At 53.0% G+C, this 17,481-nt stretch overlaps 1 protein-coding gene and 1 non-coding gene across 2 annotated transcripts in view; both read left to right on the top strand.

Moving 5' to 3' along the window:
* Positions 1-252: 252 nt before the first annotated feature.
* Positions 253-17,481, top strand: part of KLHDC4 (kelch domain containing 4) — a 43,822-nt gene continuing 26,593 nt past the window's right edge. The window contains 5 exon segments of the mRNA XM_060254332.1: positions 253-386; positions 2,209-2,300; positions 2,541-2,619; positions 14,257-14,355; positions 15,449-15,585. Coding sequence (XP_060110315.1) covers positions 288-386; positions 2,209-2,300; positions 2,541-2,619; positions 14,257-14,355; positions 15,449-15,585 — 506 coding nt within the window. The 5' untranslated portion in view covers positions 253-287.
* On the top strand, positions 15,881-15,957 carry TRNAA-UGC (transfer RNA alanine (anticodon UGC)). The gene has a single exon. It is a non-coding gene; the product is annotated as a tRNA-Ala (tRNA).

Below are 17,481 nucleotides of genomic sequence, written 5' to 3'. Positions count from 1 at the left end.
GCTGCCAGTCTGAGAAGACAAGACTGACTTTGATGGACCAAAGGTCTGATTCAGTAGAAGGCAGAGATTGCCCACCTGCTTCCCAGGTGGAGCAGGAAGGGAAGGCTGTGGGGCCTCCCTTCCCTGCCTTCTCGCCGGGCTTTGTAAGGAGGCCTCCGCGCCAGCAGAGGGGGCGTCCCGGGCAGGGAAGGAGCCGCCTTCCCCGGGCTCTTGGGCGGCTCTCCGCGGCAGGAAGCGGCCTTTGCAGGGCAGCCTTGCGCGCCGCCACGTGGGCTCGGCCTGCCGCGATGGGGAAGAAGAGCAAGCGGGAGAAGAAGGGCAAAGGGGCCGAGAAGACGGCCGCCAAGATGGAGAGGAAGGTCTCCAAGCGCGCCAGGAAAGAGGAGGTGAGGCTGGCCAAGCGGGCAGCCGCAGGCAGGCATCCGTCCGGTGTTGCTGCTGCAGCCCTTGCGGCGCGGATCTCGGCTGCCTGGCCTGGGTGCATTCCTGGGTGCATTCCTGGGTGCCAGCTCTAGGCCGGGAGATGCCTGGAGAACCTTGGGGGGAATGCCTGGAGATTCTCGGGGTTGGGGAAGAGAGGGGATTCAGCGGGGGTCTCACGCCGCAGATCCCACCCTCCGAAAGCAGCTCCTTTCTCCAGAGGAGCTGATCAGTGCAGCTGGAGATCCGTTGTAATTCCGGGAGATCTCCAGGCCCCACCTGGAGGTTGACAGCCCTAGGTTAGAGTGTCAGCTCTGGAAGAGATCTGGGTTCCGGTCCTGGCTCAGCCGCAGAGCTCACGGCCAGGCATGTGCAGTCAGCCTGGCCCGCCTTGCAGGGGTGTTGTTTGGCTAAAAGAGAAGAAAGGGTGCCTTGAAGGAAGGGAGGGATGAAAAGGTGTGAAATGAACACTTCCTGGAACGCTTTGGTTTCTCTGCTGAAGTCAGAGCAGGGTTCCTGGTTCTTGCCTCCGTCGTTGTATCCTCACAGCAGCCTTGCAAGGTGGGTGAGGCTGAGGAAGAGTGACTGGGTCAGGCTCACCCAGTGATGCTATGGGGTGGGGGGGATTTGAACCTAAGTCTCTTGGCTTCTAGCCTGACATTCTAAGCCAGAGGTGACCAAACTTACTTAACGTAAGAGCCACACAGAATAAATGACAGATGGTTGAGAGCCTCAAGACATGAGCATCCGATGTTTGAGAGCCGGAAGGAAGGGAAAAGATGGGGAGGGAGAGAGGTGGAAAGAAAGCAACTTTAACTTTAAATAAATATATTACATTAAATGCATTCTCCAGCTGGCTTGGCTCGGAGATGTGGTTTAAAGAGAGAAACCCCTTCTCCAAGCCGGCTGACAGGGCAGTGGAGGCTTCAAGAGCCACACAATAAGAGCGAAAGAGTCACACGTGGCTCCCGAGCCACGGTTTGGCCACCCCTGCTCTAAGCGCTCTGCAGTACTGGCCACTGGTGATGCCTCCTAGAACAGGGGCGGCCGAACTGCAGCTCGGGAGCCAAGTGTGGCTCTTCAACACATATTAGCCAAGCAGCAGCTTGGAGAATGCATTTAAAGTTAAAGTTGCTTTCTTTCCACCTCTCCCTCCCCCATCTATTTTCCTTCCTTCCTTCCTTCCTTCCTTCCTTCCTTCCTTCCTTCCTTCCTTCCTTCCTTCCTTCCTTCCTTCCTTCCTTCCTTCCTTCCTTCCTTCCTTCCTTCCTTCCTTCCTTCCTTCCTTCCTTCCTTCCTTCCTTCCTTCCCTTCCTTCCTTCCTTCCCTCCCTCCCTCCCTCCCTCCCTCCCTCAAACATCTGACCTTCATGTCTTGCAGCTCTCAAACATTTGATGTTTATTTTACGTGACTCTTACATTAAGCAAGTTTGGCCACCGTTGTCCTACAAGGAGGAAAGGGAATGAATCTCCAAATCGTGCAGAAAGGAGGGGTCACTTTCCTGAAGCCACAACCTGACCTTGGGGGGGTGGGGGAATTCTTCTCTAAGTTGACATTGTATATTTTGCTGCATTTATATCCTGCTTTCTGTTGTGGAATTCAGGGTGCCTTGTGTAGAGTTTCCATCTCTTTCTCCCCCTGCCCATTGACCAGAATTTGACTTGCTCACCTTCTGAATGCTTTTTGAGCATTCCCTGGGACAAATGTGTACTTTGGGGCATCCTACCTTCTCACAGACCCTTGGTGGTGCTCAGAGAAACATGCAAACCGTTGGGCTTTCATTTTTAGGAGGATCTTGAAGCTCTCATTGCTGAGTTCCAAACCCTGGATGCTAAAAAGACGCAGGTGGTAGAGACCAGCTGCCCGCCACCTTCGCCCAGGTAAGAAGGGTCCTGCTGTTTTTATGGATTATCATCACACCCCCCAAAAAATGTTGGCTCTCAAGTCAAGAAAGATCTTTTCTAAAACCTGCTTCTTGATATCTTGTTCGAACTTGGGCCTTTCTGCATGCCAAGCTGATGCTCTACCACAGCCTCCCTCCCCTTCCGATGGTGTTCATAGCACATGTTCCCCCCACCCACTTGCTGATTCGTGCTCCTTTGTTCCCCTTTCTGCCTCAGACTCAACGCATCTTTGTCTGCACATCCCGAGAAAGATGAGCTAATTCTGTTTGGAGGTGAATATTTCAATGGCCAAAAAGTAAAGTATACCTTTTCATTTATTCTCCTGTTTCCTAACCCCTGTTCGGTTTCCCTAACAAGCTTTACTTCGGCTTCAGTTTTCTGGGGATTTTACGTGGAATTTTTAATGGGAAAAGCTGACCCCCCATAAAGAATACAGCTCAAGCCCAGAAGTGGTCATTGGCTATTGATAGCTCCTTGAACACACAAATGTGGACACAGGAAACAGCCTTAAGAACATAAGAGAAGCCATGTTGGATCAGGCCAATGACCCATCCAGTCCAACACTCTGTGTCACATAAGAGAAGCCATGTTGGATCAGGCCAATGACCCATCCAGTCCAACACTCTGTGTCACACAGTGGCCAAATATATATAGTGTGTGTGTGTGTGTATATATAGAGACTGTGCCTAATAGACACAGAGACTGTGCCTAATAGACACTGATGGACCTCTGCTCCATATTTTTATCCAATCCCCTATTGAAGCTGGCTATGCTTGTAGCCGCCACCACCTCCTGTGGCAGTGAATTCCACATGTTAATCACCCTTTGGGTGAAGAAGTACTTCCTTTTATCCGTTTTAACCCGACTGCTCAGCAATTGCATTGAATGCCCATGAGTTCTTATACTGTGAGAAAGGGAGAAAAGGACTTCTTTCTCTACTTTCTCCATCCCATGCATTATCTTGTAAACCTCTATCATGTCACCCCTCAGTCGACGTTTCTCCAAGCTAAAGAGCCCCAAGCGTTTTAACCTTTCTTCATAGGGAAAGTGTTCCAAACCTTTAATCATTCTATTGCCCTTTTCTGCACTTTTTCCAATGCTATAATATCCTTTTTTGAGGTGCAGTGACCAGAATTCTATTCCAAATGAGACCGCCCCATCGATTTATACAAGGGCATTATGATACTGGCTGATCTGTTTTCAATTCCCTTCCTAATAATTCCCAGCATGGCGTTGGCCTTTTTTATTGCAAACGCACACTGTCTTGACATTTTCAGTGAGTTACCTACCACGACCCCAAGATCTCTCTCTTGGTCAGTCTCTGCCAGTTCACACCCCATCAACTTGTATTTGTAGCTGGGATTCTTGGCCCCAATATGCGATACTTTGCACTTGGCAACATTGAACCTCATCTGCCATGTTGACGCCCACTCACACAGCCTCAACAGATCCCTTAGGAGTGCCTCACAATCCTCTCTGGTTCTCACCACCCTGAACAATTTAGTGTCATCTGCAAACTTGGCCACTTCACTGCTTACTCCCAATTCCAGATCATTAATGAACAAGTTAAAGAGCACGGGACCCAGTACTGAGCCCTGCGGCACCTCACTGCTTACTGTCCTCCACTGTGAAAATTGCCCATTTATACTCACTCTCTGCTTCCTATTTATTAGCCAGTTTTTGATCCACAAGAGGACCTGTCCTTTTACTCCATGACTCTTGAGCTTACTAAGGAGCCTTTGATGAGGAACTTTATAAAAAACTTTCTGGAAGTAAAGGTAAACAACATCTATTGGGTCCCCTTTGTCCACATGTTTGTTCACCCCCTCAAAGAACTGTAACAGGTTAGTGAGGCGAGATCTTCCCTTACAGAACCCTGAGTCTTCCTCAGTAACTTGTGTTCATCAATGTGCCTACTCATTCTGTCCTTAATAACGATTTCTACCAACTTTCCCGGTATTGAAGTCAGACTGACTGGCCTGTAATTTCCCGGATCTCCTCTGGAACCCTTTTTAAAGATGGGGGTGACATTTGCTACCTTCCAGTCCTCAGGAACGGAGGCAGATTTCAATGAAAGATTACAGATTTTTGTTAGAAGATCCACAAGTTCAGTGTCACGGCTGGGGCCGGGTCAGGCAAAGTCCAGAGGCAGTCCGAGGCCTGTAGCCAGTAAGCAGGAGGGTCTGAGGCGCCAAATCCAAATCAGTGTACAAGTATCGCAGGTCCGAGGTCCAGAAGCCGAGGTCAGGGAGTCCAGAAGTCAAAAGCCAAAGTCAGGGAGTCAGGAACCAAAGTCAAGCCGGAGTGGATGCTAGGATGTCAGGGAGATGACTAGTTGCTTCCACAAAGCCTCCTCCCAAAGCCCACAGCTATATAGCCCTCTGCTGGCTGTTGCCCGTTTGGGCTAATTGCTGGCTCAGGGAGGCAGCCAGGATCCTGTCATAACTCACGCATCCTTGCTCTTAGGAGGGCCAGAATCCTCTCAGAACTCAGGGCTCAGGGAGCGTCTTGCTTGTGAGCGTGCCGCCCTCCTCCGATCCCTGAGGTCCTGCCGGAGGCGGTCACGCACACGAGCCACCCGAGAGGGCGAGGCAGGGGGGCTGGGATCTTCTCCAGCAGGAGGCAGGGGCACTGGTGCAGGTGGCAGGGGCACAGTTTCTTCGTCAGACTCAACTTCCTCTGCAGGGTCCCCAGCACCCATGACACTATCCCCCCCCCCAGGGCCCCCCTCCGTCGAGGGACCTGGAAGGTCGGGGTGGTCGTTGTGGAACCGGTGCACCAAGTCCGGGGCATGAAGATTGTCCTCGGGCTCCCAAGACCGGTCTTCTGGGCCATATCCCTCCCAGTCCACCAGGTATTGGAGGCCTCCACGATGGTACCGGGAGTCCAGGATCTGGCGCACCTCATATTCTTCCTCGTCATCCACCAACACCGGTGGTGGCGGTGGTGGGCAAGGAGGCCGAGCTGGGTCAGGGGGTGCAGCTGGAACAAGGAGGGAGCGATGGAACACAGGGTGAATGCGGAGGTGGGGTGGCAACTGGAGCCTGAAGGCGACGGGGTTTATTTGGTCCGTGACGGGGTAGGGTCCAATGAACCGCGCATCCAGCTTGTGAGACCGACCAGGCCGGCGCAGGTAGCGAGTTGAGAGCCACACCTGATCCCCTGGCTGGATTGGGGGGCCTTCCCGCCTCTTCCGGTCCGCAGCCAGTTTATAGGCTTCCTTGGCCCGCTGTAGCTGCTCCCGGAGCAAGTCTTGGCTGGCGCGGAGTTCTTGCAGGTAGGCCTCGACGGCGGGGACATTCGTGGGTGGCAGGATCGCCGGGAAGAACCGAGGGTGGTACCCGTAGGTTGCAGCAAACGGGGTCATTTGGGTGGACGAGTGGACCGCGTTGTTGTATGCAAACTCCGCTAGAGGCAACAGACTGGTCCAGTCGTCCTGCTGGTAGCAGGTGTAACAGCGGAGATATTGCTCTAGCGTGGCATTGGTGCGCTCTGTCTGACCATCAGTCTGTGGGTGGTAGGCTGAGGACAGGTGCACTCGAGTACCCAGGCTGGAATGGAGGGCTTGCCAGAACCGAGAGGAGAACTGGGGGCCCCGGTCTGAGATCAGGTGGGCTGGGAGTCCGTGCAGACGAAAGATGTGTTGCAGGTAGAGCTGGGCTGTCTCCTGAGCTGTGGGAAGTTTCGGACACGGAATGAAGTGGGCCATCTTGGTAAATAGGTCGACGACCACCAAGATGCAAGTCTGACCTTTGGATCGTGGGAGTTCTGTAATGAAGTCCATCGAGATGGTGTCCCAGGGTCCTGAGGGTGCGGGCAAGGGCTGTAACAACCCCGAGGGTTTGGCCGGGACGTCTTTGGCCCGCCGACAGACATCACAGGAGCTGACATAGCGGGCAACATCGGAGCGCACTCGTGGCCACCAGAATTCTCGCGTCAGCAAGTGAGTGGTCTTATGCTGTCCAAAGTGCCCGGCGGGTAACGAGTCATGAGTCAGGCGTAGCACTTCTGCCCGCAAGGGCCCGGGCGGCACATAGAGGCGTTCGCGGTGTAGCAAGAGACCGCCTCGAGTCGTGAACTCGCCTGCTGAGTCGTCTTGGAGTGCCTGGAGGTGTTGCTGGACCCAGGGATCGTTGGCCTGGCTAGCACGAATGTCCTCCACGAGTGTGGGTGAAGTGGAGGTGGCTGCAAATACTGAGGGCGGCAGGATGGGAGCAGCGGGCGCGGCCTCAGTTGAAGCAGGGGCGTATTCCGGTTTCCGGGACAGCGCGTCTGCTTTCCGGTTCTGGGTATGGGGGATGTAGGAGATCCGGAAGTCAAAGCGAGAGAAGAATAGGGACCACCGGATCTGGCGCTGGTTGAGACGGCGGGTGGTCTGGAGGTGCTCTAGGTTCCGGTGGTCAGTGAGCACTTGAACAGGGTGGCGAGCCCCTTCGAGGTAGTGCCTCCAAACCTCAAAAGCCGCCTTGATTGCGAGCAACTCCCTCTCCCAGATGGTATAGTTCCTTTCCGCAGCCGTGAGCTGGCGCGAGTAATAGGCGCAGGGCTGGAGTGGCTGAGACGGCTCCTCACGCTGGGACAGCACTGCTCCCAGGGCCACGTTGGAGGCATCAGCTTCCACCGTAAAGGGAAGCTGGGGGTCAGGGTATCTCAGGAGTGGCCCGGTGGCAAAACGGGTCTTCAGGGTGGAGAAGGCGTTATCGGCCTCTGGGGACCAGCAGAAGGGTTCTTTGGGGCGGAGTAGTTGAGTCAGGGGTGTTGTCAGGGAGGCATAGGCCGGGATGAATTGCCGATAGTAGTTGGCAAAACCAAGGAATCGCTGCAGGTCTTTGCGATTCTGAGGAGCCTGCCAGGTCAGGACCGCTTCTACTTTTTTCGGGTCCATGAGGATCCCTTGCGGGGACACAATGTGACCGAGGAACTCGACAGAGCGCAGGTCGAAGTCGCACTTCTCCAGCTTGGCGTAGAGGCCATGGGTTCGTAGGCGCTGCAGGACCTGGCGGACGTGCTCGGCGTGCTGGGCAGGATTGCGGGAGTAAATTAGAATGTCATCTAGATATATGATTGCGAAGCGGTCGAGCAGGTCCCGGAATATGTCGTTCATGAACCTCTGGAAGACAGCGGGGGCGTTGGTCAATCCGAAGGGCATCACCAGGTGCTCGTACTGCCCGTACCGGGTCCCAAATGCGGTCTTCCATTCGTCTCCAGGTCGTATGCGCACCAAATTGTACGCTCCACGGAGGTCCAGCTTGGTATAGATTTGGGCCCCCTTTAAGCGATCCAAGAGTTCAGGGATCAGTGGTAGAGGGTACCGGTCGCGGATGGTGATCTTGTTCAGGGCCCGGTAATCATTGCACAGCCGGAGCTCCCCACTTTTCTTCTTCACGAAGAGGACTGGAGCAGACAGGGGAGAGGTTGAGGGTCGGATGAAGCCGCGTTTCAGGTTCTTATCTAGGAAGTCTCGCAGAGCGGCCAACTCAGGCTCCGACATTGGGTACAGACGCCCCACCGGGAGTGGTGCCCCAGGTACCAAGTCAATGGCACAGTCATAGGGCCGGTGAGGGGGAAGCTGATCCGCTCCCGTCTCTTCGAAGACATCGGCGAAATCCGCATACTTCTGAGGGAGCTGAGGACCACCACTCGGGATGCCAGCTGCCAGAGTGGTGGGAGGAGTCAGATGGGGGCATGGGTCTTGGAAACGTAGTTCCTGCTGGGCCCAGTCCACGATGGGGTTGTGCAGCTTCAGCCAGGAAAGGCCCAGAATCAGTGGGAAGCGAGGCATGCGGGCGACATTAAACTGCAGCTGTTCTTGGTGCTGCTGGATGTGGAAGGTGATGGGACAGGTCTCCTGGGTGACAGGCCCAGAACGGAGGAGGCGCCCGTCAATAGCCTCTACCAGCGACGGAGTCTCTTTTGTCTGCACCGGGATCTGGTGCTGTTTTACAAAGGCGGCATCTATAAAACAGTGGGCTGCTCCCGAGTCCAGCATGGCATACACGAACAGCCAGCGTTCGTCAGGCAGACGGAGTTTGACTGGTAGCAGGAACGGGCCCGGGGTATCAGCCCGCTGTTCGGAGGACCCAGCTAGTCGCCCCAGGCTGGGGGGTCCACTTACGCCTGGGGCTGCCCTTTTGGCGGCGGTGGCGGTGAAGGCCCGGGTATCTGATGCTTAGCAGGGCAGCCAGAGGCATAGTGGCCTGCCGTGCCGCAGTAGAGGCACAGATTCTGTGTGCGGCGTCTGGCCTTTTCCTCTGGGGTCAGGCAGGGTCGAGCAGCTCCAAGCCGCATAGGCTCGTCCTCGGCGCTGGTACGAGCTGAGGATGGGCGAGGAGCCAAGTGGCACGGCGCAGGGAGCTGGCGCCCTCTGGTCTTGGCTTGGCGGCGACTTTCCAGGCGGCCATCGATGCGGAGGCAGAGGGTGATAAGTTGTTGAAGCGTGGGTGGTGGCTCCACCCTGGCCAGTTCATCCAGGACCTCCTCTGCCAACCCCTCAGTAAACTGGTCCATCTGGGCAGCCTCATTCCACGCCAAGTCTTGGGCCAGGAGCTTGAATTCGGTGGCATACTGAGCCACCGAGGATTTGCCTTGTTTCAGTGCCCTGATCTTCCGGTTGGCTGTGGCTGCTTGGACTGGGTTAGAGAAAACAGCAGACAGGTGGGCCTCAAACCCTTGGTAATTAGTTAGTAGGGGAGAGGATGCGACCAGCAAGGGTGTGGCCCATTTGGCCGCCTGCCCCTTTAACAGACTGATGATGAAACACACCTTTGTCTTGTCATTGAGGAAGTCCCGTGCTCTCAGTTCAAAGTACAGCCGACACTGTGCTAGGAAGGCAGGAAATTCTTCTACGGCACCCCCAAACCTGTCAGGTGGGGAAACTGGGCACTTGGCTGGAGCACTGGCCGCAGGTTGTTGCTGCAAGTGCACTACTGCCTGTGTTAGCTGCTGTACCTGGGCTTGGAGCGCAGCCAGTAGTTCTGTGGTTTCACTTGCTTCAGCATCCATCCTGTGGAGTGGGTGTTTGTCTGGTGGAAGCAATCTGTCACGGCTGGGGCCGGGTCAGGCAAAGTCCAGAGGCAGTCCGAGGCCTGTAGCCAGTAAGCAGGAGGGTCTGAGGCGCCAAATCCAAATCAGTGTACAAGTATCGCAGGTCCGAGGTCCAGAAGCCGAGGTCAGGGAGTCCAGAAGTCAAAAGCCAAAGTCAGGGAGTCAGGAACCAAAGTCAAGCCGGAGTGGATGCTAGGATGTCAGGGAGATGACTAGTTGCTTCCACAAAGCCTCCTCCCAAAGCCCACAGCTATATAGCCCTCTGCTGGCTGTTGCCCGTTTGGGCTAATTGCTGGCTCAGGGAGGCAGCCAGGATCCTGTCATAACTCACGCATCCTTGCTCTTAGGAGGGCCAGAATCCTCTCAGAACTCAGGGCTCAGGGAGCGTCTTGCTTGTGAGCGTGCCGCCCTCCTCCGATCCCTGAGGTCCTGCCGGAGGCGGTCACGCACACGAGCCACCCGAGAGGGCGAGGCAGGGGGGCTGGGATCTTCTCCAGCAGGAGGCAGGGGCACTGGTGCAGGTGGCAGGGGCACAGTTTCTTCGTCAGACTCAACTTCCTCTGCAGGGTCCCCAGCACCCATGACATTCAGCTTTGAGTTCTTTCAGAACTCTCGGATGTATGCCATCTGAACCTGGTGATTTATTAGTTTTTAATTCGTCTATCAGTTGTAGGACCTCCTCTCTTGTCACCTCAACCTGACTCAGGTCTTTCAACACCCCTTCCAAAATTAGTGGTTCTGGGGCGGGCAAACACTTCTCATCTTCTACAGTGAAGACGGAGGCAAAAAATTCATTCAGCTTCTCAGCCATTTCCCTATTCTCCTTCAGTAATCCTTTTATCCCTTGGTCATCCAAGGGCCCCACTGCCTCCCTGGCTGGTTTCCTGCTTCTAATATATTTGAAGAAATTTTTATTGTTGGTCTTTATGTTTTTTGCAATATGCTCCTCATAGTCCCTTTTTGCCTGCCTGATCACAGTCTTGCATTTGATTTGCCACAGCCTGTGTTCCCTTTTATTAATCTCACTTGGACTAGCTTTCCACCGCTTAAAGGAGTCCTTCTTACCTTTTACAGCTTCCATTACTTTGTTTGTTAACCATGCAGGCCTTTTCTTATACCTGTTTGTGCCTTTCCTAACTTGTGGTATATATTTTATCTGAGCTTCTAGGATTGTAGTTTTAAATAGCCTCCAAGGTTCCCCAAGGGTTTTGACTGTATTTACCTTTCCTTTCAGTTTCCTCTTCACATACCTCCTCATCTCAGAGAATTTACTCCTTTTAAAGTTAAATGTGGTTGTGCTGGTCTTTTGGGGCAATTCCCAATTTATACAAATGGTGAAATCAATAACCTTTCGGTCACTGCTCCCAAGCGGTGCGATCACTTTTACGTCTCTCACCAAGTCTTGGGCATTACTTAGGATCAAATCCAGGATTGCCCCACCCCTGGTAGGTTTTGTGACCATCTGCTCCATAGCACAGTCAATGAGGGTGTCTAGAAATTCAATCTTTTTCTCTCGACCTGAGCACATATTGACCCAATCAATCTGCGGGTAGTTAAAATCACCTATGATGACACAGTTTTTACGTTTAGCCGCTATCTTTAATCCTTCCATTATATTATAATCGTCCTCTATCTTTTGATTTGGTGGGCGATAACAAACTCCCATAGTTAAATTTCCTTTTGGGCCCTCTATTTCAACCCAAAGCATTTCTAGAAGGGAATGAATTCTCTGACCTCAGTCTTACTGGACTGTATACCTTTTCTGACATACAGAGCCACCCCACCTCCAACGCTTCGCCCCCTATCCTTCCTATATAACTTATATCCAGGAATCACCGTGTCCCACTGGATCTCCTCATTCCACCAAGTTTCTGAAATTCCCACAATGTCTATGTTTTCCCTCAACACTAAACATTCCAACTCACCAATTTTACTTTGAACACTTCTAGCATTTTTTCTGAACCAGACCTTTGGTCCATCAACGTCAGTATTGACTGCTTAGACTGGCATCTGCTTTCCAGGGTCTCAGGCAGAGGCCTTTCCCATCACCTGGTCCCTGGTCTTATAACTGGAGGTGCCGGGGATTGAACCTGGGACCTTCTACATGCCAAGCAGAGGCTCTGCCACTGAGCTGTGGCCCCTCTCCGTGACTCTCCAGGGTCTCAGGCTGAGGTCTTTCCCATCACCTACTCCCTGGTCTTATAACTGGAGATGCCGGGGATTGAACCTGGGACCTTCTACATGCCAAGCAGAGGCTCTACCACTGAGCTGTGCCCCCTCTCCATGACTCTCCAGGGTCTCAGGCTGAGGTCCTTCCCATCACCTACTCCCTGGTCTTATAACTGGAGATGCCGGGGATTGAACCTGGGACCTTCTACATGCCAAGCAGAGGCTCTGCCACTGAGCTGTGGCCCCTCTCCGTGACTCTCCAGGGTCTCAGGCTGAGGTCTTTCCCATCACCTACTTCCTGGTCTTATAACTGGAGATGCCGGGGATTGAACCTGGGACCTTCTACATGCCAAGCAGAGGCTCTGCCACTGAGCTGTGGCCCCTCTCCGTGACTCTCCAGGGTCTCAGGCTGAGGTCTTTCCCATCACCTACTCCCTGGTCTTATAACTGGAGATGCCGGGAATTGAACCTGGGACCTTCTACATGCCAAACAGAGGCTCTACCACTGAGCTGTGGCCCCTCTCCGTGACTCTCCAGGGTCTCAGGCTGAGGTCTTTCCCATCACCTACTCCCTGGTCTTATAACTGGAGGTGCCGGGGATTGAACCTGGGACCTTCTACATGCCAAGCAGAGGCTCTGCCACTGAGCTGTGGCCCCTCTCCGTGACTCTCCAGGGTCTCAGGCTGAGGTCTTTCCCATCACCTACTCCCTGGTCTTATAACTGGAGATGCCGGGATTGAACCTGGGACCTTCTACATGCCAAGCAGAGGCTCTGCCACTGAGCTGTGGCCCCTCTCCGTGACTCTCCAGGGTCTCAGGCTGAGGTCTTTCCCATCACCTACTCCCTGGTCTTATAACTGGAGCTTCCGGGGATTGAACCTGGGACCCAAGCAGAAGCACTTCCACTGAGCTATGGACTCTCCCTAATGTGAATGCATGAAGCGGCCTTATACAGAGCCAGTGAGGTCAGAATTGTCTACACAGACTGGCAGTGGCCCTTCGGGGTCTCAGGCAGAGATCTTTCACATCACCCACTCTTTTTTTGGTTTTGCCTCCATGGCACAGCCGACTTTTGACAACCCCCTGGGGGTTTTCAAGGTAAGAGAGGTTCAGAGGTGGTTGGCCCTTGCCTGCCTCTGCGTAGCAACCCTGGACTTTCTTGGTGGTCTCCCATCCCAAGTACTAACTAAGGCTGACCCGGCTTAGCTTCCGAGATCTGACAAGATTGGGCTAGCCTGGGTTATCCAGGTGAGGGCCTGTCGTCTATGGCATGGTCCTTTTTAACAGGAAATGCCAGGGATTGAACTTGGGACCTTCTACTTGCCAGGCAAACGCTCTGCCACTGAGCCACGGCACCTCCACTTCTTGTATAAGAGGCCCCCGTCTGGTAAAGATATTCTAGCACTGGTGTCCTGGCCCCACTGGTGGACCTCCTGATGCCACCTGGGTTTTTTGGCCACTGTGTGACACAGAGTGCTGGACTGGATGGGCCATTGGCCTGATCCAATATGGCTTCCCTTATGTTCTTATGTCTGGGGCAGTGATGCTCTGTATTCTTGGTGCTTGGGGGGGGGGTGGGCACAGTGGGAGGGCTTCTAGTGTCCTAACTCCACTGATGGACTTCCTGATGGCCACTGTGTAACACAGAGTGTTGGACTGGGTGGGCCATTGGCCTGATCCAGCATGGCTTCTCTTATGTTCTTATGAGCTGGGGTGCACTAGAAGGGGTCAGTGTGACCACCTGACCCGCTGCCTGTGCTTTGGGAGTTTGTAACTTCTAGGGACAGGAGCAAACGGTCTTTGTTAAGGATTTCACGCTTAGCGTAGGCACCCATTCATCTTTCAAAGCCTGCTCACCTGCCTTCTGTCCAAGGTGAACAGGTCTTGTCTGAATGTTGTAAGTGATGATATTTGTTACAAACATTTGAGAGAAACCTGTCACGATCCCCGATTGGTAAACTGTGAATCAAATCTATTCCCCTCTTTTTTCAATCCTCATTTTATATAAAATCTTCCAAGCTGGGGGAGGGGGAAACGAGGGGACTTACCACTGCTCCTGTTACACTATCATTTAGATCTCATTCTCACTTATTGTGTGCATTTGTATCTATCCCTTCCGCTGAGGACCTTGCGGGGGGGGGGGGGATAGCATGCATACTTCTCTTCAGTTTTATCCTCAAACATCCCTGTGAGGTAAGTTAGGCTGCTGGAGACCCCCCGAGTCACCCAGTAAGTTTCGTAGCAAGTAGGGATTCGAACTCGGCCCTCCTTGGTCTCAAGCCAGCACTACACCGCACTGGCTCTCAGAGTACCTCAAGAGAGGCCATTAGATTCTGGAAAATGCCCTCCTTGGGTGCCCCTTTCGGCCATATTGACTGTTCCTTCCTTGGAAGCTTTTCGCCGTCAGGCAGCTGTTCAGTTTTGGAAAAGGTGGGCCTTGGGTTTTTCTTTAATTTTAAAAGTTTGTAATTCGCTAATCAGACTGTGGTCACGAACTTCGGTTTAATATCGGCAGCGCAGACGGCATTTTGCAGCACCGGTGTTGCATTGGTGTTGGTACCCAGAGAGTCGGACAGGCTGTAGGAATATGCCCAGCATGAGTGTGTGGGCATGTAAAGCTTTGAGAGTGGGGTGGGCTATAAAAGAAGAGAATAAATTAAACGCGCCCTGTGTGCGGAAGCTTCTCTTAATGGCCGCCGGCCTTGATTTCTCCCGACAGACCTTCATCTACAACGAGCTCTTCGTTTACAACATTCGGAAGAACGGCTGGGCAAAAATCGACATCCCGAACCCGCCTCCTCGGCGCTGTGGGCATCAGGTAAAACCTCTGAAGGCTAGCAGGTGCCTGTTGACTCCGCCCTTCGATCCCCCCATCTCCCCTCTCTTTTTATAAGACACCTTTGCTTGCAGGGCTGGACTCCTTTTATAAGACACCTTTGCTTGCATTTCACCTGTAACATACCGCCTGTTGTAAATGGCAGTGCCCAGAAGGTGGCGCTCTGCCGGTTTTTCCAAATGCAAAATATCCTCTGGAATTGGAGTTGACTTACCCCTTCGATTCAGGCAGAGAGCCGTGTTGGTTTATGAAGCAGCAGAACAGCGTGAGAGGGCTGGTGGCAGCTTTAAGACCAACAAAGTTTAGTTCTGGATATAAGCTTTTGTGTGCAAGCACACATCTACAGATACGTACATGCATGCCCACAAAAGGTTATAGCAGAGCTGAACTTTGTTGGTCTTAAAGGCACCACTGGACTCAAACTTTGCCCTATTACTCCTTTATTGTTTTTCGTTTCTTTTCAGCTAGACACACTGAGCTCCGGAGCAAATTGATATATGCTTTCTCTCCCCCACCCCACTCTGCGCACCTCTTTCTTTTCTGTTTCCAAACACCCACCTATGTTTGGTTTGAATCCATAGTCTTCTTGTCCACTCCAGTGCATGTCTTCCTCCCCTTCAGCTTTGGTCCTCCTGTCTATAAAATGGGAAGAAAAGCAAACTTCCCATTCTCGGGAATTCACTGCCACAGGAGGTGGCTGCAGCTACAAGCATAGACAGCTTCAAGAGGGGATTGGATCAACATCTGGAGCAGAGGTCCATTAGTGGCTATTAGCCACAGTGTATTGTTGGAACTCTGTCTGAGGCAGTGATGCTCTGTATTCTTGGTGCTTTGGGGGAGCAACAGTGGGAGGGCTTCTAGTGTCCTGGCCCCATTGATGGACCTTCTGATGGCACCTGGGGTTGTCTTTTTTGGCCACTTCATGACACAGAGTGTTGGACTGGATGGGCCATTGGTCTGATCCAACATGGCTTCTCTTATGTTCGTAATCCCTGGTTGTTGGATTGAGGCAATGGAAAGAGACTGTGATAAGCTTGGCATATGATAAGATGAACTTTCTCTTTTTCTCCGGCAGGCTGTGATGGTCGCTCAGGGAGGTGGGCAACTCTGGGTGTTTGGTGGTGAGTTCGCTTCCCCGGATGGGGAGCAGTTCTACCACTACAAAGACCTTTGGGTCCTCCATTTGGCCAGCAAGACGTGGGAACAGATCAAGTAAGTGATGTGTTCTCTTGGGTGTCTGATAATTCCCTTCCCCTCCAACCCCTACTTTTTGGCTTAACAGTACCTTTCATATATTGAGGAGGGGCCATGGCTTAGCGGAAAGAGTATTTGCTTGGCATGCAGAAGGTCTCAGGTTCAATCCCTGGCATCTCCAGTTAAAAGGACCAGGCAGGAGGTGATGGGAAAGACCTCTGAGACCCCAGAGAGCCCCTGCCAGCTTGAGTGGACAATACTGACTTTGATGGATGATGGAGCTGATTCAATAGAAAGCAGCTTCATGTGTTCTGGAGATGGGCCATGGCTCAGTGGTAGAGCATCAGCTTTGCATGCAGAAGGTCCCAGGTTCAATCCCCGGTATCTCCAGCCAAAAGGACCAGGCAGGAGGTGATGGGAAAGACCTCTGCCTGAGACCCTGGAGAGCTGCTGCCAGTCTGAGTAGACAATTCTGACCTGGATGGACTGAGGGTCTGATTCAGTATAAGGCAGATTGATCTGTTCATGTGCCTGCCTTCCTTGTCTGGGAGGGTCTAGTTAACTTTTCTCCAAGTTAGCCAGCGGGTCCCTCTAGGTCAGCATTGTTTCTTCATTGGTGTCTTGCAGGGCGGTGTTCTTCCAGTTTGGCATAGTGGTTAAGTGTGCGGACTCTTATCTGGGAGAACCGGGTTTGATTCCCCACTCCTCCACTTGCAGCTGCTGGGATGGCCTTGGGTCAGCCAGAGCTCTCTTATCTGGGAGAACTGGGTTTTATTCCCCCCTCCTCCACTTGCAGCTGCTGGAATGGCCTTGGGTCAGCCAGAGCTCTCTTATCTGGGAGAACCAGGTTTGATTCCCCCCTCCTCCACTTGCAGCTGATGGAATGGCCTTGGGTCAGCCGTAGCTCTCTTATCTGGGAGAACCGGGTTTGATTCCCCACTCCTCCACGTGCAGCTGCTGGAATGGCCTTGGGTCAGCCAGAGCTCTCTTATCTGGGAGAACCAGGTTTGATTCCCCCCTCCTCCACTTGCAACTGCTGGAATGGCCTTGGGTCAGCCAGAGTTCTCTTATCTGGGAGAACCAGGTGTGATTCCCCACTCCTCCACTTGCAGCTACTGGGATGGCCTTGGGTCAGCCGTAGCTCGCACAGAGCTGCCCTTGAAAGGGCAGCTGCTGGGAGAGTCCTCTCAGCCCCACCTACCTCACAGAGTGTCTGTTGTTGGGGAAGAAAATAAAGGAGATTGTGAGCCCCTCTGAGACTTGGAATGGAGTCTACAGTCTTCTTCTTAGAATCATAGAGTTGGAAGGGACTTCTAGGGTCATCTAGTCCAATTCCCTGTACAATGCAGGAAATCTCTAGCTTCTGGGAGAGCTCTCTCAGCCCCACCTACCTCACAGAGTGTCTGTTGTGGGGGAAGAACAGCCGCCTGAGCCTGCCTTTGGCGGGGGAGGGCAGAATACAAAAACAAATTTATTATTATTATTAAAGGAGATTGTGAGCCCCTCTGAGACCTGGAGTGGAGGGTTGGGGTATAAATCTACCGTCTTCTTCTTTGTCTTCTTCTTCTGACACCTGAGATCTTTTGCCTGGAGATGCCTGCCTGCCGAGCATCTGCTGTGCTCCTCTAGCAGTTGCTCAGTGCCTCAAGTTTGCCGGGCCTTTCCTCTTTTCGCTTCCCCCCTGTAATCAAAATGCCACTGGGAGGGAGTAGCAGAAAACTTATCCCTCCCCCCACTCTTGTCAGGATTGCATTGAAACAAAGGAAGGCCTCCACCCCCGCAGCACAAATGTTGGAACCTTTCCCAAGGAGGGGGCAGAAATGCATTTTGTTTCTGATAAGTAAAACAGACCTAGAAGACTGGGGGCGGGGAGGGGAGCCGTTTGCCTGCTGCGAAGGCAAGTTTGGCGCTGAA

This window comes from Heteronotia binoei, chromosome 14 (genome assembly GCF_032191835.1).
Source record: "Heteronotia binoei isolate CCM8104 ecotype False Entrance Well chromosome 14, APGP_CSIRO_Hbin_v1, whole genome shotgun sequence".
Classification (NCBI taxonomy): Eukaryota; Metazoa; Chordata; class Lepidosauria; order Squamata; family Gekkonidae; genus Heteronotia; species Heteronotia binoei.
Note: the sequence above shows the minus strand (reverse complement) of the source record. Positions and strands in the feature narration are given on the sequence as shown.